At 37.8% G+C, this 25,318-nt stretch overlaps 1 protein-coding gene across 1 annotated transcript in view; it reads left to right on the top strand.

The window, feature by feature from the left end:
- Nucleotides 1–25,318, top strand: part of FRAS1 (Fraser extracellular matrix complex subunit 1) — a 420,760-nt gene that overhangs the window by 119,393 nt on the left and 276,049 nt on the right. Inside the window, exons 3-4 of the mRNA XM_072745521.1 lie at nucleotides 12,981–13,088; nucleotides 21,297–21,389. Coding sequence (XP_072601622.1) covers nucleotides 12,981–13,088; nucleotides 21,297–21,389 — 201 coding nt within the window. The remainder of the gene's footprint in view (nucleotides 1–12,980; nucleotides 13,089–21,296; nucleotides 21,390–25,318) is intronic.

Below are 25,318 nucleotides of genomic sequence, written 5' to 3'. Positions count from 1 at the left end.
GCCCTGGACAGAGCTTCAGAATCCTCCTCAACACAGTGTGTCAAGTGGCTTTTTTTGTTTCTTTGTTTTGTTTGTTTGTTTGCAGAGCTGGCATATATGAGAGAACTTGTTTACCATCTCTGACTTAGAACTTTAGAAGAGTATTTCCACTATTACCCCAGGAAATGGAAATAGCAGCAGCTATATAAATATTGTACTCTTCTCATTTGCCAAGATTAAGAGGGTTGATTTGAGCAATGTTGTTTAGTACAGTTCTGTTACTGTATCATTACTTTATTACACCATGTGGCTTTATAGAAAGCTTCCTCAAACATTTCCAGAGGAGGAGCTGTTTTTGTTTTCTTAGAAGCTTGGGATCAGTAAGATAACAAGAATAAGGTTGCTGAAACAGGGCTGGATACCCTTATTGGTCTAATTCCCTCCCACGAAGAAATCCTTGCCAGCTATAGTGAGGTGCGGTGGAGGTAGCAACAGCAGCCAGAGTCAATTAGGTCCATCACGATCAGTTATGCACAGACCTATCAAGAGCTGTTCTCTCCAGAACTATAATTTTTTAGTTGAAAGAGCATGGTTTTTGTAACCAAGTGGTCTTGGCTTCATATTCTGGATTTTCCAGTTACATGATAAGTCACCAAATAATTTTTTTAAGTTTTGGTTTCTTTTTGTTTTGTAAAATAGAAGCAATAATTAAGTAATTAATAGGATTTTTGCAAGGATTTAATGTTACATGTAAATACTTATATAAACATAGTCGTATGTAATATGTATCTCATAGGTATACATATACATGTATATACACCTGTAATATGCACATATAGGTATATATATATAAGACACATATATGTAATATAGGTATGTAATAGTTGCTTAGTAAAGAGTAGCTCTGAGTATTATATGGACATACAACTTGTGTATTGACATTTTAAAACGGATGTTATAAAATGGGGTTTGGAAAGTTGTGTGTTAGGTTTTTTTAAAATGCATTATCTTTATGGTATCTTATTTTGGAAAGTAAGCTTCCTAACTTGTGTGCACATTACGAGTAGTGTATTGAAGAACATGATTATGTAATGTGTAAAGCACACATGAGAAAAAAAAATCCAGCAGATGATGAACTGCTTATAACTTGTGCAAAGAGGTGTACAGTGATGATTCTTCTGAGAAACAGAGGTCATACCGAGATTTCTCTGGAGTATAAGAAAGGCCCAAGGATGGAGAACTGGGAGCCTCTGCTCTAGCCTGTAAGTGCTGGGTACTATACTGAGGAATTGAAAATGTGTTTCTGATTTATCCTCCTAATTTTCTCTCATAAATATATTTTATTATCTTTATTCTTTTTAAGTATAAGTAAACCAAGGCTGTCAGGACAGTCAGTTATCTTGTTTAAAGTTCTGTAACTATTCAAGCAGGGAGTTAGATTCCAACTCCCAGATGTATGACTCAGAATTCATCTTCAGATTATGGACACTGTGCTCTAACCTCTGAATTTAATGGATGAAGAATCTGAGGTTTTGGTAAATGTCTTGTGTGCCCAGCTTGCTGAAGACAGATTATAACTCCTAGTCTAGTGCTCTTTTTCTGTACTTGGTTCTCTCTCCAATTATTCTTTTCCTTTGTTCTCTAATTGTTTTAAAAGTCTTGCTTTTTCAACTGTGTATCAAGTTCAAGTGCATATGTAAGGGATGGGGTTATATTTTAGTGTATCTGGTTTGGAGTGCATGCTTAGCACAATGATAGATCTTCTATAAATTAGATCTTCTATAAATTCTTGGTGACTTGAATTGTTGAAGGATTTAGTCTCTGAAATTCTATTTTGAAAGAGGCAGCCTATATGTACATATATACAAAATTGGGGTTTTATCTTTGAGACTAATTGATTCTTTATAATAATGACTCTCAATGTTGTTGGATCCACTACACTGTCCAGTCCGACAATATTTATCTTTTAACATTTTCATTCAGTGTAATTACTGATATTTGAAAGTTTATATTTACTATCTTATTTGTTGTCGGTTTGTTCTCCTGTTCTATGTTTCTTTTTTCTTTCTTTTCCTCTTTAGGATCAATCCAAAATTCATGTCCCCATCTTTTAGCTTGTTAGTTATACATGCTTTTATTATTTCTCTTAGTGATAACCCTAGGAATTACAACATGTATTATTTATCTGTTTCCAACTAGTACAAGGATCTTGAAACACTTTTTTATTTACCCCCTCTGCTGTCTTATATGTCATTGTTATGCAGTTTTTATCTACATATATTTTAAATTACACAAAATGTTATTTTTGTTTTGCACAGTTAATTTTTAGACTTATCCATACATTTGCCCTTTCTATAACTCTCAATTCCTTCCTTCATTGCTGTGTTTCCATCTACAATCATTTTCTTTTTGCTTAAACTCTTACTTTTTTCTATTTTCATGTCTGCAGGTGACAAATTCTTATAAGTTTTATTAATTTAAAATATCTTCATTTCCCTTTAATTTTTTAAGGCTATTTTTGCTGGGTATAGAATTCTAACTTGGTGATGATTTTTCATTTATCATTTTAAAGATTTGTTTTCTGACTTCCATCATTTTTTTTTTGTGAAGAAGTTGGCTATCAGATTTATTATTCTTTGAAGATAATTCTCCACCCTTCTATAGATTTTAAGATTTTTTTTGTATGAAAACAACTTAAGTGACTGTCAGTAGATGAATAGATAATGAAAATGTGGTACACACACACACACACACACACACACACACACACACACACTAGAATATTATTCAGTCTTTAAAAAGAAGGAAATCCTGTCATTTGTGACAACATAGATGAACTTGCAGGGCATCATGCTAAGTGAAATAAGCCAGACTGAGAAAGACAAATGCAACATGATATCACTTATGGATGGAATCTCATATAAGCAGAGAGTAGAAGGTGGTTGCTAGGGGTTGGGGGGTGGGGAGGGATAGAGAAAGGAGAAAGAGATTTTATTCTTTACTGTTAGTTTTCAATAGTCTTACTCTGATGTGGTTAGGTATTCTTTTCTTTATTCTGTTTGTTAGTCTTATTACTTCTTGAATCTATGGCTTAATGTGTTTCTTCTGTTTTGGAAAGCTCTTGGCTTTTCTTTTGTCAAAAACGTGTTTTTGCCTATTTTCTGTCATGTCTTCCTCAAGTGCCCATATGTTAAACATTGCAACATATTTCATGTGTCTCCCATGCTCTTTTCTGTTTTCTAAACATTTTGGTTTTTGTCCTTCACTTTGAATATTTTCTATTGAGCTGTCTTTTTACTTAATAATATTCTTTTGTGCTATGTCCAGTGTGCAGTTAAACAGAGTTAATCTCATTTGTTTGTATTTTTCTGTTTTAGAATTTCAAATTAATTGTAGTTGGATATACTGGTTAAAATATTCATAGTATTTTTAAAAAATACTGATTAAATATTCATAGTATTTTAAAATTTCCAATATATTTTTTATCCTCTGTTATTTTCATAAAGGTCTAAACAAAAAAAGTACAATCTCTTTTTGAGTTACATGACAGTTAAATTTCTGGATAATTCAGTGTGTATTATTACCAGTCAATAAATTCTTTGTGTTTATATGTAAAACAGAGTTAGGATAAATAAACAGATAATCATAAACATTTTTTTCACTCACATGAATGTTTCATAGAACATTGAAATGTTGTGGAAGTGGGACAGTTTTTTGTCTTGCATGACATGAAAGCTAGAATTTATGATCCCTGTCCATTAAATAAAGCCAGTAGTGCCCCAACCTTCAGTCTTCGAAACAAATTCTCAAATGCTTCTTAAGGTGGCATAGCCCCTGTTTAGGAGCCTGCTTTATGTTAAATAGTGAGATTGCATTGCCTGTAATGAAGTCTTTGACTTAGGACCTTGAACAGGCCTGAAAACAGACATTTCAGGATGTGGCTTTGCCTGTTGAATGTGAGTGTCAGAAAGCTCTCCACCATTTTACTGGTTGATCAGTTTAACTAGGGCAACTGCCAAGAGCTTGGCTACAGGAAAAAAGTTGGGGATTGAGGACATGCAGCAGAACTTCAAATGATTTGTACAGTGTTGCATGCTGAAACATGATATCATTGGGCAGGTGAGCTTGGCATTCAGACAGAAATAGAGGGGCCCTTTCAGAGCAAAGGTCTTGACTGAGACATAAGTCTAGAAGGTAAGGTCTCAGATAGTGCCTATTGATAATGGCCATTGAAGGTACAAGACTTTTATTAGACAGAATGTGAGATGCTATGTTCTATATATTTGACTTTTCAGCAGTTGCATCACAAAATAGCTAGTGATTATCTAAATTTGGGAACATCCATCCATCCATCCATCTGTCAAAAACATTATAAGTGCCTGCTACATTTTAGTCACTGTGGGAACACAAAGGTACTTATATATAAAGAAATATAGTCTCTACTGTTGTTGGGAAGGGAGGGAGGCAAATAACTAATTATGAAAGATTGATAATGATCAATTGGGGAGGAAGACAAGAAAATAAATAATATTAATATGAGATAATGGTATAGCAATAATTTAATTTCATGTGCAAACATTTGAATGTTTATTTGTTTGTTTTTTTTTTTTGTCATTTGCCTTAGGAACATGAAATGAAGTCTTTGAGAGCAGAATTTTTAGAGGAAATAATGCAGTTACAAACTTAAACTGTACTAGTCCCCCTAGTATCTGACTTATTTAAAGTGGAAATATGAGGCAGACTTTATATTCATTATAGAACTTTTTCTTTCCTGTGGGTAGCATTTCTAGAAATTTATGAGGATTATTTTGTCATTGGGGTGCTCTTAGGTTGTCCTTTCACTATAACAGGATTGTGTTAGTATGAATGGAAGGCTGGGTGTGAAAAATAGAAGAGCTACAGAGCTAAGCCTGTGTTTCCATTGCTTGAGAATTTAGAATATGAAGCACATTCACTGGGCATTTAATTTTATTCTATATTGTGAAGAGATTCTTTTTTGTTTGTTTTTTGTATACTCTTCTAGGAGTGTAGTTTCCACAGCACTATCTAGTGGAATATTTTGTAAACATTTAAGCTGTGGGAAAGTTAACTCCCCCTTATCTTGGAAACTGGAGATTCCAGGAGGGATTTTCTAAATCTGTAAATGCTACAACTACTCCCTCTGTCACAGAAAGTACCACCATCAACTGGTCAAGGTTGTGGCAAGTGACCAAACTTGTAACTAACATTTATTGAGTGCTTCCTACGTACCTGTCACAGTGCTAATAAGTGTATTAATTTATTTCATCTTTACTGTCACTTTGTTCAAGATCCTACAGCTAGGGAGCAATTGAATTGGCATTTGAATTCAAGTTTACCCAGTCCATATTGGTATTGCTACTTGAGTTAGTGTGGTGTATGACCTTGTGTTCATAGACCAAGGCTATAGGTACAGAAGTAGGTGTGGTTGGAAAAACTAAAAATTCAGAATCAAATGGATACTGGTTCAAATATAGGTACTATCATTTATAATCTTTGGTAATATTACGTAGCTTCTGTGAACTTGGTTTCCTCATCTGTAATGGAGGGGTGATGATATCTATTTCAAAATATTTTAGGAAGAAATATAAAAGATCTGAATGTGCCAAGGAATCTGTAATTTAAAAGGTGCCATTTTTTTCCTTTTTTTTTTTTTTTTTTTTTGTGAAAAACAGAACTCAGAGGAATAAGTCTGGCATTGTGGAAGTGGGGGAAGCTTTGGAGGCAGGGAAATATTGACTTAGGGAGGCAGAGAGGTTCTCCCTGAGGAAGTGGTATTTCAACTGAGACCTGGAGGATATGTGGAAGTTAGATTAAAAGAGTATGTAGGGCAGCTGGGTGGCTCAGTCAATTAAGTGTCCAACCCTTGATTTTGGCTTGGGTCATGATCTCAGGGTTGTGAGATAGAACCCTCTGCCAGGCTCCATGCTGAGTGTGGAGCATGCTTAAGATTCTCTTTCCCTCTAACTCTGCCTCCATCAAAAAAATGAAGGTGGTTAGGAGTGTGCTTAGGAGGCATGGGGAACATTTTAGGCAGGTAAGTCACTTAACCTTATAGTCCTAAGAACAAAACAAAACAAAACAAAAACCTCACAGTCCTTTCCTCTGAAATTTGCAGTACTGCCCTCACGTGCCTCCTCTTGCCCTGTAAAGTGAGAGAATGGAAGTAACCATGATATGAACTGGTAAGACTGCTGTATAATAGAAGACATTCATTGTTATTGATACATGACAATACTGTGGCATGGAAGAAAAGGATGGGTTTGAATCCAGATCCATTCATTACTAGATGTGCTCTGGATGATTCCTTCAGTCTTTCCACACCTTATTTCTTCATTTATAGAATAAATGCTCTTACAACATAAGGCTTTGTTCACAAGATGCTGGGAGGAGCAGTGGGCTGGCATGTGTATGGGGTCCCTCAGAAGTACTGGCACGTGGCAGGAGCTTGTTCCCTTTCCTTCCCCTGCCCTCGCCTGTTACTATAGACATATGTATAAGAACTGGATGTTAACTTGCCATGCTTTCAGTGTCTCTTGTCAGCCAGCTGAACAAATACATTTTTGATTATATGTAGCAGCTATCTTTTCATCTGTGATTCATGCTGTTGTTTCTGTATCCAAGTTGTATTCTTATAGCTGATGCCTTGGGGTTTATCATTTCAAGACAGCAGGAGGAGAAGATCAGGTACAAGCTAGTCACTCCACAATGCTGAAATGGGAAACTACTTAGGTCTTTGGTGTGGAATACAGGAAACTGTGAAGAGGGCTTATATGGAGCAAGCTTTTGAACTGGGTCTCAAACAGGAAGTGATCTGCCATTTTTTTCCTCTTATTTGGCATTAACTTGTGTTTGCTCCTCCTGAAAGGAGAGAATTTAAATATAAGGACTCCTATCTTTTCTTAACAATAAATATCCTCTGCTCCTTTTATTTGGGCTCCTTTTTATTTGGGACTGGATAAGGAGCTTTACATGAATTTAAAATGTGACTGAATGAAAAAGGTATTGTTTATCTAAGCTGTCTGTGGAAGGGCACTTGGGGAAAAGAATTGAACTCTAAAATAACCTTGTGAAAGTTATTGATTTGCTTCTTTATGGTTCCTTGACAAACAAGAACATTACCATGCCTGCACTGGAGCTGGGTCAAAGAACCCTTTTTTATAGATTATCTTTTCTGAAAACCAGACTTGTCAGAAAAATAAACATCCAGAAATGAAGATATGAGACCCAATTGAATATTGTGTCCCATTTTTCTTTGAAGGACAAGTAGGGAACACAGTTAATTTTTAAAAATCTTAGCGCAAGAAGGTTTAGGAATAACTCAAGAAGTTTAGAAAAATAGCTCACTGTTATATATTTGGTAGGTAGTTTGATTTTAACTCCACTTCCCCCATGTCAGTTTAGCTCCAAAGCCCAGATTCTGTTTACCTGTGGTCAACAGGAAAAGGGACACATTGTTTTGTTTTGTTTTGTTCTTGTACCTTATATTTTAAAAGTTACTTTAAAGGTCACGTAAGTTTCGCCTACTATGTGTGAATACTGTTCTAGACATTAGGGACACAGCAGTGTACAAAACAAAATTCTTGCTCTCTTAGGGCAATGTTCTAATGAGGAAAACAGAGACCATTCATAAACAACTGTATAATGTTAAGTGGTGACTTCTAGGAAGAAACCCAAATAAAGGAATAGATAGATGCAAAATACTCTCTCAAGAGGTGGTGTTTGAACAGCCACTTGAATGAAATGAAAGAATAAGCCAGCCATGGTGATGTTTGGGGGAAGAGCACCCCAAATAGAGGGAATGGCATGTTTTAAGGCCCTGAGTTAAGAACATACTTGGTAGTTCCAGGAACAGCAAAGAAAACCAGTGTTGCCAGAGTCTGGTAAAAAAAAAAAAAAAAAAAAAAAAAGGTTTGTAACAAAGGGTAGAAAATGAGGTCAGAGAGAGAAATAAGTTGCCACTTGAACTTTTTAAACAGGAGAGAAGCATGACCAAGTGCCATCAAACTATGACAGCCCTATCCTGAAGCCCATCTGCATTCTGGAACCCCACATTGGAGCCTGGCTTGCTTTAAGTTACAAGCCATGTTCCCCACAAGGTGCTTGGAGAGACTATTTATTTATTTATTTATTTATTTATTTAATTTATATATAAATTTATTTTTTATTGGTGTTCAATTTGCCAACATACAGAATAACACCCAGTGCTCATCCCATCAAGTGCCCCCCTCAGTGCCCGTCACCCAGTCACCCCCACCCCCCACCCACCTCCCTTTCTACCACCCCTAGTTTGTTTCCCAGAGTTAGGAGTCTCTTATGTTCTGTCTCCCTTTCTGATATTTCCCACTCATTTTTTTCTCCTTTCCCCTTTATTCCCTTTCACTATTTTTTATATTCCCCAAATGAATGAGACCATATAATGTTTGTCCTTTGGAGAGATTTTTTAGTACCCACTTCCTCGAAGGTGGTTCCAGCAGCTCTCATTTGTCAGCCCCAAACTTGGACCCTTACCACACAATCTTCAGTTGCGTCCTCCCATTTGACTCTAGGAAGCTTTGAATCTACCAAGGCTGGACATAAGAAAAGAAGAATCAATTCTTGATGCCAAGAAGATCTATTGGAATTAGGAAAACAAACTCAAAAAAGAAGACTGTTGTGTTGTGTTGTCTCGTATCGAGAGCACAGGGACCCAATGCCCAAGCTTCCCATAACTATCCCCACACTAAGGAAGCTAGAGGTCCTGGCCTGCATCTCCCTATCTGGGAGGTTCTCATCAACTCTGTATCTAAGCACTGAGTTACCTAGATGGCTTTGAGAAGCTGAGATTTTTGTGAAAACACTTCATTTAAAGAAATATGTTTCATGGAATAAATGAATAAATATGCATGCCTATTATACTGGCCAAGCTTTTTAAGAAAATATTAATATGCTATAAGAAATTATGTACGATACACTTTTGTTATTGAAAAATATAGAAACTGAATAAGGATAAAGGAAAAAAAACCAAAAATCACCTACAATCCATACTCAGGAATGACCATCCTTCACTTACTAGTTTATATAATTCTGTACTTTGTTTCCTTGCACATAAATACATTTTGATGATAAAAATGGCATTATATTCTACATATTATTTTGTAACTTGAAAGCACAGATGGGTGAGCTTTATTTCTTTTTTCTCATTTTTGACATTAGAAACCAAGGGAATTTAAGATGAGATGAATTAATCAATAATTGAAGTAGGGTTATTATACCACACAAATTGAAGAAAATTTATGTTGGCAGTTGATATACTGCTCTTACAGAATACTGTAAATAGTTTCCCCCCAGAAATTTGAGTGCGGGATATATTCATTGTTTATTTTTAGCACTAATCAAATGTTCAATAAATACTTAACCAAGTGAAATAAGGTTTTTTTCCTTGAATTACTTGGCTATTACTTTAAGATATTTGGAGATGGAGGCACTATATTATCTGCAAGAGCATTTGATTCACATATTACTAAAATATTAAAAGCTGTATTAAAAGATTATATTTTGATTGCTTTGTCATAATCTAATCCTTTAATCTATATTCTAAGGAGAAAGTATTTTAAGACCTCCTTTTTGCAGAGTGTTAGATTGGAAGAGAGGATTATAAAGCAACAGAATTGCAATAGTAACATGGAAGATCTGTAAAATTTACTTTACAGTGTTATTTCTTTGGACTTTATGGCTTTACCCAAAGTTTCAGCTATTGAGGAACTCTAGTATCCCCACCTTCATGAAGCAATTTTATGGAAGCATAGAAATTGATTCATAAAGTTTTAGACCTGAAAAATATATGGCCATCTATCCTATCCAGGCCTTGGTAAAGGGCTCATTTTATTTAAAATTAGCCATAAATTACTTATTCTATGAGGACATCAATATGAGGAAGTTTTTGACAAGTCTGATGACCAGATGAAGAAAAATGTTTTCAAACATAGTTTGATTCCAGTGAAGTAATAACCTTTAACATATTGGGGATTTTGTAGTGCTATCACTTAAACATTGTTTTTATCCAGATCTTGTATCCTAACTAGAATATCTCAATTTGCCTGGATAGATATTTTCTTGAGGGTTAGCAAGTTCTCAGGGTTGTTCATTAAATTAATTCAGCTAGCCCTCAGGAACCATGCTCAGGGAAGGGGGATACATAGAGAGAAATAAAATGAGACCTTCTTTTTTAGAGTCATAGTCTGGTGGGAAGACAAATATACAAAACAGAGTCAGGAAGGCCTTTTGGGCCCAGATAAACTTTGAATAGCATAAAGAAAAATTGTGCTTCTATGAGTGAAAGTAAAAGATGATTCCATGTTTTTAGAAGATCCTGTTTAGAGTTCAACAAGCCAAGTCTACTGACAGAGCTGCTGACAAGCATAATGGACTGTTTTGGAGTCTGGAATCACTGAGACAAGAATTGAGGTGCAGAGAAGTTGGCTCCTGATCTAAGAATGTCACATCTGGAGGGGTGTGTGTGTGACTGCCCCTTAGAGCCGTGGCAAACTGAAGACAGTCTGTGGAGCTGGTATGGCCATCCTGTGTCCCAAATGAAAGGAAGACATGGATTCCTGGTTATGCCAGCTCAGTGAGACAGAGACTTCCATTTTCCCAAGAGTAGTGTTGAGAATGCAACCTGTGGATTCATTATTCCCTTCTACTGCAAGTCCTGAATCCTTTCAATGAGTGCTAAGGTCCGAGTGAAATTATTATAGTGAAATAATAATATAGTGAATAATAATTTCATCATAATAATTTCACTCTGTTTTACATGTGTAGGCTGGCATAGGAAGGTGAGAAAGTCAGGTACTTTGGGAACTGTTTTCACTCTGAGAAAAGGAAATGTTTAGGAGATATTTGCTAAAATGATCATGCCATCTTAGAAAGCATTTGGATTAAAAATAAATTATACTGAATGGGCCCTTAGTAAGTTCCCAGTGCTATTCAGATTTCTTTAAACACATCATCTCACTTGATCCTTTCCACAGTCCTAGGAATTAAGTACTTTATCATCCTTACTTTACAGGTGAGAAACCCAGGGCACAGATAACCTTAATTTGATAACAGACTTACCATTCTGAATGAGGACACCAGGATTCAAGCCCAGGCAGCCCGGCTCCAGAGCCTGAGTACTCAGGTCTCTTAAAGCTCTGTGAACTTGAGCAAGTTGCTCAATCTCCCATTACTTGTTTCCTCATCTGTAAAATAGGAATAGTCATAATTGTAGTGCCAGATCCATGTGTGCTTGTTCAGTTACTTCCCTCTCTGTGCTTGTTCAGTTACTTCCCTCTCTGCTGGGCCCAGCTCTCTAGAATGATGGCAGAAGTCAGGAAAACAAACTAGGCCAGCCTCCTCCAGTACCACAAATGTCTCCTGTATCAGTGCTTCCTGCTCTAAGAGTCAGCATAAGATATTAAGTGGTAGCCACTGGCTTCATGAAGTTGTCATTTTTATTTAATCTGTATCCTGAAACTGATACTATGTTCTTGAAATCAGTGGGGAACATATATTACCTCCTGGTTGAGAATGAAATGTGTTTTTCTTCACCTACCTGTCATTGCTCTTTCGCTTAGGAGGAGACTGTAGTCGGCACACTATTGCCAATTTCAGAGAATGTGTTATAATATATATATATAAAAAAAAAAGAAATTCAGAGATATTTCGCATCAGATTCTAGTACTCATTTGCTCTGGCTCAGAGTTTTTGTGAATTAACCAGTGGGCATGTAATCTCACTTTAGATACATTTTGTGTTTTTAAGAAACACAGAGGTTATACATTTAACATTTCTCAGTCTGAAAGGATGACCTCATTTGTGCTTGGGAATGTTGTCACATCCCTGTAATTCTGTACTAGTGTTGGTATGTCAGACATGGTCTTTCAGAGAAACAGAACCAAAAGGAGACATATGTGTAACTTTATAGATATGTGTATTTAAAGAGATTTATTTTAAGGAATTGGCTCATGCACTTGTGGGGACTGGCAAGTCCAAAATCTGTAGGGCAGGCCAGCAGGCTGGAAATTTAAACAAGAGTTAAAAGTTGCAGTATGAGTCTGAAATTTTGAAATTTGCAGGGCAGGCTGGTGGCCTGGAAACTCAGGCAGAAATTCCATGTTACAGTCTTGAGGCTGAATTCCTTCCTCTCTAAGAAACTTCAATTTTGCTCTAAAGACCTTCAACTGATGGGATGAGGCTCATCATATTATACAGGATAATCTCCTTTACTTTAATCAACTGACTGTAAATGTTAATCACACCTAGAGACTATCTTCACAGCAACACATAGGCCTGTGTTTGACCAAACAGCCAGGCACCATAGCCCAGCCAAGTTGACAGGTAACATTAACTGTCACACTTGGTTTCTGCCTTTTTGTGGGGAAGTCTCAGCTCATCCCAGTTCAAGTCCAAGGCCCTCATGTTCATGATCCATAATAATGTGTGAGAGTCTGATGGATTGTGCTCATACGCCTGCTTCATTTGTACCCCAATATGTTTAGCATACAGCTGGGAATATAATGGCCACTAACAAGAGCTAGAAAGTGAAATCGAAAGTGCTGATATTAATTAGTGGCAAATGCTGCTTTTAGAATGCTGGTCCAAGTGTCATTTTCCTTTAAACATGCTCCAGTGGTTTCTTTTGGTTAACAGCAAAGAGAAACTTCAAGTCCAGGAGCAGCCTGTCCTCCTGAGGTTTCAGGCTGATCGATGGTTTTTACTCTGGGTATCGACAGCTCTCTGCTGCATGCCCTTGTTTTTGGCTACGTGGGCTGACTGTGATGAAATGGATTATACAGCTTTTACTGCCTCTTGGGGTCTAATCAGTGCCCAGTAAGCGCTGTGTGTGCCTGTGACTTTCCTTTGCCTTTTAATTGTTAAGGCTCTGGGGCTGTTGTCGGTGCTGCTTCTCTATATTCGTACCTTGACTGATCAGTTTTTAACTCAGAGCTTATGCTTCCTTGCAGGATGCCACAACTTGGAAGCCTGATTCATGCCAGAACTGCCGTTGCCATGGCAACATCGTTATCTGCAAACCTGCTGTTTGCAGAAACCCTCAGTGTGTCTTTGAGAAGGTATGGCATCCTAATTATATCCTGCATATACTGGTAAAGTCAGAGAAGTTTCGGGTTTTTGCATCTCTTCAGTCATTTGGTTCTGCCATTTATCCCAATCTCTGATTGGAAGCCTTATGAAATGCAGGAGAGAATTTTAACATATCGCATTGAAGGATGTTTCTGTTTATTGAGAATTTATTCTGAACTGGGCACTCAGTTAAAGGTTTGTAGATGTTATCCCACTTAATATCATGTAGGGTAGGTATCTTTCTCTCCACTTTACAGATGAAGCAATGAAGCCTGGAGATTTTAAGCAACTTAACCACAATTATGCAGTCAATAAGCTGCTGCCCAGAGGTTTTCCTGGGGCTGACAGACGCTAAAGCTACTGATAAGCACCATAACATTTACAAGCCACTGAATGGATTGAAAGTCAACATTGACTTCTTGAAGATAGCTTTTCTATAAACATTATTTGTCCTGCCACCGACTGTATTTGTGATGCCATTGAGCCCCCTAGGAACATCGGGGAGAGGGTTTGACTCCATGAATCTCCTGGTTGACCAAATACATGAGGGATATTTCTTCCTTTCCACTTTGTTAAAGATTTTCAGTTTTTTTTCTGACTATACAACTAACTCTGTTAGAATATTTTTTTCCAGGTGCTTTTTTCTTTTTAAAGTGAATCTTAAAAAAAAACAGCTTAAGTTTCAAATTTGAACATTTGAAACTTTCTGGAGAAGACTAAATTATTTTCTTTAAAAATATTCTGTCAATTTTACAAGCACAGTTTATTTTTTGAGTTTTATCCCTCCCTCCATAATAATTAATCTTGAGACGTTATGCCATCTGGTGCTAGTAAGTTTCTGTTTATTTCTTTCTTTTTTTTTTTTTTTTTTTTTAGTTTCTGTTTATTTCTAACATTGGAGTGAAGAAGGTTCTGTATACCTTTCAGTAGGTCCCTCAATTTCTTCATGGGTATATTTCTGAGAAGCTGAGTATACATCCAGCATTGGTAAATTTAATAATATTTTGTTGTATATTGTGGGGTTTTCTATTTTGTGGAGCACATACTCCTAAAAGCTCTCTACTTAGCTTGTTGAGTAATTCATGTCACAATCTGAGCTGCTCACAAAAGGGCCATGAAGACATACCCTTTTCCTCTTCACATGAATAACTGTAGTATCATGTAAGAATAAGAATCCTTGCATTAAATGTTAGAAAGATATTGATGATTGTATTGCTGAAAATGGTATGTGTTCTATACCAAGGGTCAGCAGACTAAATCTGGCCTGCCACTTGTTTTTGTATGACCTATGAACAAAGAATAGTTTTTACATTTTTAAAAGGTTAGAAAAAGAACAATATTTCATATAAAAATTATATCAAATTAAGTGTTCGTAAATAAAGTTTTATTGAAACACAGGCATACTCATTTGTGTGTTGTCTGTGGCTGCTTTTATGCTATAAAGACAAAGTTGTGTAGCTGTGATGTATACCAAATGTGGCTCCCAAAGGCTAAAATATTTATTATCTGGCCCTTTACAGAAAGTGAGTTTCTGACCCTTGCTCTATACGAAACATGATGTTGTCCCTTCCTCATCTGTTTTTTTAATTTTTCTCATCTCCGTAAATGGCAACTCCTTTTTTCCAGTTGCTTAGGCCAGAACACTTAGCATCATCCTTGACCCTCAACTCTTCCACATCTCACATCCAGTGCATTAGCAAACACCCAGCTCTTCCTTCATAAAACCATAGGTACCAAATGCAATTTCCCTGCTTTTAACTCTAGTCCCACCTATTATCATTTTTTTGTATGTATTCTCATTGTAGCCTCTTAGCTTGTTTTACTGTTTCCGTGCTTGCCTTTTTCATTGTCATCTTGATATAGCAGTCAGGGTGATACTATTAAAATTTAAGTCAGATCATTTTGGTTCTCTCTTAAACCCCTCTAGTGGCTTCCAATGGCTTCTCACTCAGAGTAACCACTTATAATGTCTTGTTAAAGTGCTATTATACCCCTGTAATTAATATGCTGTTCTTTCCCTTGTTCACTCTGCTTCAGACACCAAGCCTACTTGGTGTTCCCTAGAGATGCCAGGCACACTTCTGCCATTAGGGTCTTTGCACCCTGCCTTTCCCTCTGAAATGGTTTTTTCTTCAGATACAGATATATACGTGACTTGATCCTTAACTTCTTTAAAGTCTTGCCTGAACGCCACTTTATTTAAAATTGTAAATCCCTACCCTACTACATATTTCCTGTCCTTCCTCCATGCTTTATTTCTCTTCCTGGCACTAATATCAGATATACTATATATTTTACTGATATTTCTTGTTTACTGTCTCCTTAATTGACTGTATATCCTCAGCCCCTACAATAGCACCTGACACATGGTAGGCACTCAATAAATATTTTTTAACCAATTGAATGAATGAATGAGAGAAGAGGCTAGAGAGTTGGTAAGTTCAAAGTTATGGAAAGCCTTGTACTATGCTGTACTATGGAACTTGGGCTTTTATTTTGGAGATAATAAATAGTAATAGAATAGTAATGAGGATTTTAGACATATGAGTGGAATGGCCAGCTTTTATTTTAGAAAGATCTCTGGGGATCCCTGGGTGGCTCAGCAGTTTGGCGCCTGCCTTTGGCCCAGGGCGCGATCCTGGAGTCCTGGGATTGAGTCCCGTGTCGGGCTCCTGGCACGGAGCCTGCTTCTCCCTCTACCTGTGTCTCTGCCTCTCTCTGTCTCTCTGTGTCTATCATGAATGAATGAATGAATGAATGAATGAATGAATGAATAAATAAATAAATAAATAAAAAGAAAGATCTCTTTGGTTTTTCTAGGTTAATGCATGATATTAGAAATGTGGGAATCAATTCAGAGGTTGTCAGAATAATCCATATGACAGGAGGAGCACTTAATCAGAGCACCAGTAGTATAGGGCTCAAGAGGAAGGGACTGGCTCAAGAACACTTAGGGGATAAACCAGCAGAAATATATGAATTTAGGAGGGTGAGGGAAAGGAAAAGGAGAGATGACTCCCAGATTTATGGTTTGATGACTCGTTGGTTAGCTGAGCCACCAACTGATCTTGGAAATATAGAATAATGAGGAAAAGTATTCTATCTGGAAGGAAAATGATGCTTTCATTGTGAATGTTGAGTTTAAAGTATCTGTGGAGGAGCCAGGTGGGCATGTCAAAAGGGCAGCCAATATATGAGTCTAAAGCTTAGAGAAGACAAGGTTGGAAATATCATGTGGGTATTGTAAGCATATATTCAGTAGCATAAACCTTTAGAAAGAGTGTAAGATCAAAGATGCAATTTGGGGAACACAGTCATTTACAAGGAGGTGAACATAAGAGAGGGAACTTAGGAAGATTGAAGAGACATAGTCACAGAGATAAGAGAGAGGTATTATGGTGACCAGGACAGTAGAGAGTTTCCAGAAGGAGTTTGTATCAACAGTGTTGATCACAGGCCAAAGCTGATGTTGATGTCAGTAGAGTGGTACAAGAGGAAGCTATATTGTAGAGATTTGAAGAGTGAATGGAAAGTGGAGAAAGTAAACCAAGTAAAGGCTACTCTTTTAGGGAGCTTTGCTGAGAATAGAAGAGAAATGGGGGCATTAGGCAAACATCAGTACATCTATTAAGTTTCTTTGAACCTCCCATCCCCAACCTTTGAAGCCTCCTATGTGCTGCCATGGTGCTTTGTGCTTCCTCTTACTATAGCCCCTGGCCAGACTGCAAATGCCTATTTATTTGTCTGCTTTCTCCTGTCTTCTCACTATTGAAGCCTGTCAAACAGCACAGTGTATGACACTTAATCAATACTTGCAGAGTGACTGAACAAGAGAAGGGAGAGAGCTTTGTTTTTGATATCAGCATGAAAGATACATGGTCATGCTAGGAGGAAAAGAAAGATGACCTAGAAGTGAGAGAGAAGCTGAAGATGTGGGAGGTGGAGTAAGGAGGATAGAGACAGAATGAATGAATTAGAAGGAGTAGGTTTTAGGGAATAGAGTGTATGGGATCCAGAGCTTGAGATGGGGAGGATAGCCTCATTCTCTAAAAGTGAAAAGAAAGAGTCATGGATAGATACAGATATAGTTAAATTTGTAAGTAAGAAAAGAGATGGGGCACTGAAATAGTTCATATCTAATGATATTTTAATCTTACTTTGTGAAGCCTTAGAGGTTCAGTTGGGAACTGAAAGCAAATTTAGGAGCTGTCACTGAGGGGTTAAAGGGACTGCCTAAAGGTGGAGATAGAGCATTTGTGGGTGATGTTAAGGGCCTATGGGAGCAGGAGATCATGAAACTGTGGGGGTACCAAGCTGCATAATGGAGTGATTTTCTAAGCAATGTTTATTAGCCAAGTATAAGGGAAGATAAGACAAATTGTGGAATAGGTCAGGTATTGGGATTTTGCCATATTAATGGAGAGAAAAAGTAGATATACAGGAAGTGTTGGACATTGAGGCCAACATAATTAGGAAAATGAGGCCAGCTAGGGGCTGAATGACTACAAGGGAAAAAGTGTTCAAGGAGCTCTCTGAAGGACATGATAGGAGGGAGAGTGAAGGTGGGAAAGAGCTAAAGCCCAGAAGGTTCATATTCAGAGAGTTGAAGTTTTCTGCTATAGAATAATTTGGAGTGTAGGTAGGTTCCAAAGTTGACCATGACCATGGGGAGCTCAAGTGAAGTGGAGGAATGAATTGAAATGGAATCATTTGTATGAATTGAGGTGGTTAAGAATGTACAAGGATAGGATGTCACTTTCATGGACATTGAAGTTGTCTAGAATTATGTCTAGATGTAGTGTAAAAAGAAACTGAGCCAAGTCTTTAGTGAGTACAAAGGAGTGATCATTAAATTGGTGAATGATAGTAATAAGAATGACATAATTGAAGACTATGAACTCTAGGAAGGTTTCTTATGGGTAAAATGAGAGGGTTGTATCAGATGATCCAACCATAAGAAACTTCCAACTCCAAGGTCATGTTGAGGGAATCACAGAGTACTTGGGTCTTTATTTTAACTAATGAAATAGATCATAGAATGATAGAACTCAAGAAGCCTTTGAAATTCATTGAGTCAGACTTTCTCATTTTATAGACAAAGAAACAGACTATTCGGGGTTTAGTCACTTGCTCAGAGACACAGAACTAGTAAGTGGCACAGCCACGACAAAACCGTAGTCCCTGGTTCATTACCCAATGTAACTTCTACTCTACTGTGTTGCTTTAAGTTTTCCTTTGTGTTTCTTAGCAGCATGTGTTGTTATTCAAAACTGCTGTGGTATACTTACATTAGTTTATGGCACAGGTTAATGAATCACCATTGCACCTTTTAATTACTATTAATAACTTTTGTTACTCTCATCTTTTAACAATGTTTAAAAGCCCTTTTACAATTTGTTTTATTTGTGGATTGACCGGAAATAACCTATTGTCAATGGCAATTCTAACAGATCTATCTATCTATCTATCTATCTATCCATCCATCCTGTCCATATATAATAGATTCTATATCCATTTCCTATGTCAATCTAGAAATAGCTAAATAGGAACAGAGAGGGAGAGAAGAGATAGACGGATTGAGAAAAACAGACCAGAGGTATTTAGAACCTTGATTATTTAACCCAGTCCTATAGGACCAATCCTCTCTGGATTTCTGGAGAAGATATGTGTAGAAGACAATGCCATACAAAGGAACACTGTGGGGGGGGGGGAAAAACAACAACAACAAAGGAACACTGTGTACATGGTGGGGGTTCAGCTGCAAACCTCAATGCAGCTAATAATAGTATTTGCCTAATTACACATACTATAATTCTTACAACTTAATTAGGTAAATACTATTATTAGTTGCATAGGTGTCATACATATATGCACACATAATCATATATATGTATATATGTACACACATATACAGTTATACATACACACAAGTATGTATATGTATATACACATACACGCTTAGAAGAGTACCTGGTGATTCTAAGTACCCAGTTAAGTGTTAGCTATAATTATCAAATAATCATCATAATTACTTTTGGTTGGTTTTTCTAGATCCTGGGCAAGCGGTGTTGCCCAGCAAGCCTAACAATCTTCCTTGTTACCTCTTGCCCACATGGTTACTTTCTACTGTTCCCCAATGTGCAGTCTAAGCTTATGTGTTACAGCTCACAAGGCTATGCCAGGTCACATGGTTAGAAAGCAGAACTCCATCTCTCCTTCTCTAAGCTCCCACATGCACAGTGCTTTGCTCTTCCTTTAGTCCCAATCACCTCTTTTATGTTCTATCACAGCAATAGTTAGACTTAAGTTGGGGACTTAAGTCCCCACTGCCACTCACAAATAGAGAATATTATATTTATGAAATGATTTTTGAGGACCAAATATGAAAATCAGTTTTTATAGAAAAAAAACTAGTTTGGAGGTGCAAAATATTCCTTGAAATCTTCCATTCTACCTGCCTTTCTCCCTTGGTCCCTGCTTCCGTGTTAGAATATAAACAGCACTTGGATTGTCTTATTTTCTGTGTGAAATTCTTAATGCAAATGAGGCTAATGTGGTTTCTATATTTTACTGACCTAGTGAAAATCAGAAGTATAGTTTCCTCTTGGGTTCAGAGGGCATTTTTCTGAAAAGTCATTAATGTCACATAGTATGAACAATTTTATAAAACCTCATATTGTATGTTTTATCTTTTATCAAGCAAATAGAAAGAATTTGGTGCTCAGTATTGCTAGATAAAATTGTATTTATCTGTTTAATGGATGAACAGTGGTAAAATCTTAGTCCTATTTCTCACCCATTCTTAAGGATGTAGTTATAGGGATCCCTGGGTGGCGCAGCGGTTTGGCGCCTACCTTTGGCTCAGGGCGCGATCCTGGAGACCCGGGATCGAATCCCATGTCGGGCTCCCGGTGCATGGAGCCTGCTTCTCCCTCTGCCTGTGTCTCTGCCCCTCTCTCTCTCTCCCTCTCTGTGACTATTGTAAATAAATAATAAAAAAAAAAATTAAAAACAAAAAAAGGATGTAGTTATATAAAATTAGAATTCTCTTGTAGGTACAGTTTTTTATTTTAATGGAAGCAGCCCCAAATACCAATGAAACATTAATACTCACACTCACACACACACACACGCACACTTTTTTTTTCATTCTACTGGATAAATTCTTTGTAGACTTTTATTCTGTGGACAAGCCATGATTCCCTGGCTGTTGCAGGCTCTTTTACCATTTTTGGTCAAAATCACTCATTACCCATCCTGTCACATGTTTAAGACTTGTGGAAACACTAAGATATCTAAGTGGAGAAGCAAGATGAGTCAGAGGATCATTGGGCCCCAAAGACAAACATGATCTTTGCTCCACAGTTTTAATGACCCTTGGATAGATGGATTCTTCGCAGTGGCAAATGGATGGTTAGTTAACATGACAACTTCCCTATAAATCCTAGGATATCATGTGGTAGCCCATTCCCTTGATAGTATCACATCTTAATAGAAAACACTATTGGAATTACAGGAGGCCTGGAAAACAATGTAGATCTTTATTGGAGCTCAGGAATTCTACCTGGCTCCCCACACTACACATGATGCCTCCACACCAATGCTGTTCCTCCCCTAGCTTTGTCCTTCAGTTCCTGCCCTGTGTGCCTTGCTACTCTGTCCAGTAAAAGCAAACATCGGAGCTTCAGCCTCCCCTCCCTGCTGACTGCATCAGGCCTCCATAGGATACCTGAAAGACCTGCCAGCTCTGTGGCCACCCCATTCCCCCACTCCCTGACCCCAAGTGTTCTCAGCAGAGGGGAACAACCCCTTCGGGGAGATACAGACCTCCCTGACCCCAAGTGTTCTCAGCAGAGGGGAACAACCCCTTCGGGGAGATACAGACCTTCTCTTACCCTAATTTCTTTCCTTGTGTTAAGGATGGAGCATTTCTAGTGAATAAATTGCCCCACTTCATTACTAGTGACGAGGTGTAGACAATTTTCAGGGAAATTACTTTCTCAAGGGGCTTTGTTTTAACTTTGAGAGAAGCTCATCTTGACAGAATCCTTTTTTGTCAGTTTATTTGGTTTATCTTGTCTGTTGTCACCCATGGAAACTCATGAAATTTAGTGAATCTGAGATGACTTGGGGTCCGGTGAGCCACTCTGAGTGTGTTTGTTGCCGCCGTTTTATGCTGAACTGTTTTTAAATCTCAGGGAGAAGTGCTTCAAATAGCTGCCAACCAGTGCTGCCCTGAGTGTGTATTGCAGACTCCTGGATCTTGCCATCATGAAAAGAAAATCTATGCGGTAAGTGTTTTCTGACCTATTGTTGACTCTATGCCTGTAGATCATTGAAGAAGGAAAGCTGACTGCTAAAACTGTGTTGGCAAGAGAGGTGTTTTTGTTTTGTTTTGGTTTTGGTTTTGGTTTTGGTTTTGTTTTTTTGTTTTTGTTTTTGTTTTGTTTTTTTTTATGTCTGGGCTGCAGAGGACCTAAAGCTTGATTTGATGGGCATTTGATTTCCATGGGCATTTGGGTTACTTGAATAAATTTAAAACAGTTCTACTTATTCCATAGGTCCTATGTAAATATTTGTAGATTGAATTTGTGTCTGTATAAAGAGTAGTTTGAAAATATTGAGGTTGAAGAAGGCATGATGCTGAATAATAATAAGCCACTTTGTCTTGTGTACCACACACATTTTTTTCATTCAATAGTTACAGACAACCCTGAGTGAATAGAGCAGATACTATTACTCCTGTATTGATCATGAGGTACTCGTCCAATGTCATATTACTAATAAGTGGCATCACCTAGCCTAGAACCCTTACTCCTGATTCAGTGCTCTTTCCATTAGGGTAGAGTTTCCCTACTTTAGCACTAATGACATTATAGGCTTTGTTTTGGGGACTGCCCTATGCATTGTAGGATATTCAGCAGTAGCCCTGACCTCTACCCACTAGATCCTGGTAGCACCCTAAGTCCTGACAACCAGAAATGTCTGCAGACATGGCCAGATTTGCCCCTAAGGGGCAAAATGCTCATCTACCCCATTTAGAACCACAGTATTAGAAATCAATCCTTAATTTCTTTTATTATACTAAGAAAGTAAGAAGTAATAAGAAATTCCAGATCCTTTAGGATTCATTTATAGACACTAAGTCCTGATTAAAAAGTACCATTGCAAGGTTTATAATAGGAACTTGGAAATGGAATGGATACAGTTCATCTTTGCTTACACCTCAAGATTACCCCCAGGCAGTAGGTTAAGTTGGATGTGGTGCAAAGAGGCACTTTGCTTTAACCTTTATCTTCTACCTGATGCAAAACTCTCCCCAGGTTAGTGCCTCTGCCCATTTGGGTTAGCAGGATTTGATATACCCACTCTAGGCTGCTATTCAGTGTGTGTACCTAAAACTCAGTGAGCCTAAGTGCACTTTCCCCATGGGACAGGATCATCTTCTTTGAGTCATTGTCTGGTAATTACCAGGAAGTTGCTGAAAGACACCCAAACAGGATCTATGGTGGGAATGTCTTTATACCATGCAAGTATCACCCTTAGCTGTTCAATTCAGTCTGTGTTATGAAGAGTGGTATAAGCCTTCACATGCCACTGAAGAGGATTGCCTGTGAAATGAAAAGTGTTGTAGAGCACAGTGGTGACAGAAATAATGCCAGGTGATAAGGATTTGAATAGGTATGTGGTATAAAGTCAAACACACACTGAATCTCTCAGATGAAGGCATATACAGGATCCAAAATAAGGTCAAGGGACAATCAGATATCTTAAATAAATGGCAATTCTAGGGACACAGAAAATCAAAATTCACTAAATCTCTAATGACATTCATCATTTGTTCTCTTGTGTTATATTTGTGCACACATGCTATTGTCTTATCTTGGCCTAAAATGCTTGAGAACATCGACAGTATTTTCTGCATCTTTGTAGTGATCTTGCCACCCACCTAATCAGGCATTTAGCATTGAACTTTTCCCAGAGTAGGTGCTCAGTAAACATTGATGACTGGAGGATTCACACAACGAGCAAATCCTTTCTCCAACTTATCTATGTCTGTGTTCCAACGGCATGTTGGTCATTGACCAACTACTTCTGTAGCTGGGTGGTTCTAGGACTGGAGGTCTGCTGATGGATTAATTAAGAAATGAAATCTGCTTGGCCTCCAGCTTTTTCTGGAAGAGTTTGGAAAGCGCTCCTTCTTCCTGCCTCTCCTCCCCCCCCCTCCCCATTCTGCTGTAATACATCACATGGAAAGCTCTAAACTGGGTAAGAACATATCCATGTGTCCTTTTCCCATATGCAACTTTCAAAATGTACTCCTCAAAAATGTTATATTTCTGGTACTTGATGTAAGTGAGAGAAAGGCTGAATTTCAGCAACTGTATTTTGAAGGAAAAATTCTCTAGCGGTCTATTTCAAATTGAAATAGAAGAATGATTTTTTTTAAGTCAAGACAAAAAAAATCTTCTAATTTTGATCTTAATAAAGTCAAAATGATTGCATTTCTTCTCTTTCTGCCCTTCCTTCCTCTCTTACTTTCTTCATTTCCCCAAGATTCTTTCCAGAGCCGCCTTAATATTATTTGTTTTCTTGCATGGTTTAAATACTTTTCTGGGTTTGCTATGAATCTCACCTTGTCTCTTGTATCACAAGTTTTTTTCCTCCTGACTCTTGAAGGGTTTGTTGTTTGTTTGTGTTTGTGTGTGTGTGTTTGCCCTTTTTGGCTTGCTTGTGAAACCATCCAGAGCACTTTCCTCTCTCACTGAACAGCAGTAATCTTGTCTTTAGCCTCTGGCTTATATCCCAAGGGGATGTAAGAGGTGGTCATGGAGACTCTCTCCCTCTAGCTACAAAATAGCCCAGTGTTCTAAGAACTTTAGAACCATGATCCAAGGTGAAAGCTTTCCCCTAAGAGAGGGCTTTACAAGAGGCTTTAGCATTGAGTGAGTGTGGCAAGGAGGAGGGGAATTAGTTGAAGTGATACTGTGTCCAAGGAATAGGGTCGAAGCAAAGGAAAGTAAAGGATGTGTCCAACACGGGGCAGCTCCAGAAGGCCACCCTTTAATGAATTGGTATAGCCTCACCAGAGGACTGCCTTTGCTTGCAGGATAGACAGCATCTTATACAACTGGTATTCTAACGAGTCAAGACAAGTCCCGACATCTTCCCTGGAATTTAGGAAAACACTTGAGCCTTTTGGCTGCCTCCAGGTTATTTGAGAGTCTTACATGGGTTTATAACAGCCAGCACTTGGGGGACTATTTCATCCATGACCTCCCCAAAGCTGTCCCTTCAAATTAGTGTTTGGATCTCTGCCCAGCCTTGCCAAACATTCAGGGAGACAAACCTGAAATATGTTTTCCTAGAGAGTGTTGGAATGCTTTCCTTGTTCTTTGCCCCACAAATTAGCTTGTGAAAGGGAGGGAAAAGGACCATCAGTCCCCTTTCTTTCTTTACTAATTTAATCCCTTCACCAGATAATGTCAGGTCTGAGAAGATAGTGCGTCCCTGAAAAAGAAAGTGGCAAGCGGTAATGCCCTAGTGCCCACATTCAATTGAATGAAGGAGCACAGAGGGAGAGGGCTGCTCGCTTTGCCTGTCTGGGAAGCTAAAAGGAACACTAATTTGTGTGTGTGAAGGTAGAAATGAATATTGAATTCCACGGCCTTGTTCTCTTCAAAGTAGAGGATGTAATTATAATATGCACTCAACGTTCCCAGATAGTTAGTATTCTGAATCTATAACTTCGTAACAGGAACAAATTATACAAAGAAAAATTATTTTATTGTTCCATCAACAAGCCAGGCAAATACTTTATGACCTTATCTTTCCTTTGGATTTATGTCAACAGCCAGGCTGACTTATTAGTTGGCTATGCAGAAGAACATATTGAAAGTGTTGTCTGCAGAATGCACTTTTGTCCCAAGTCAAAATTTCGTATTTTCAAAAGGTATTAATGAAGTTAGGATGACACAGCTAAAACCAGATCTGGGAGCATTACTGTGTTTATCTATTATTCCTTGACTTTACAAAGCTCTCTTTGCTGCTACAGTGTTTATAAACAATAAGGCTTTTGTAAATGAGTATAGAGAACACTAGGAAATTATATATATATTATATATAATTATTGCTATTACACTAAAATTATATATGTCAACATGTGCCAAACCCCTTGATTTCTAGTCTCCCTCTGCTGACAGCAGCATCACTGGGGACT

Source organism: Vulpes vulpes, unplaced genomic scaffold (assembly GCF_048418805.1).
Source record: "Vulpes vulpes isolate BD-2025 unplaced genomic scaffold, VulVul3 u000000899, whole genome shotgun sequence".
NCBI lineage: Eukaryota > Metazoa > Chordata > Mammalia > Carnivora > Canidae > Vulpes > Vulpes vulpes.
The sequence above is the reverse complement of the archived record's forward strand: the minus strand, read 5'-3'. Positions and strand labels throughout refer to the sequence as shown.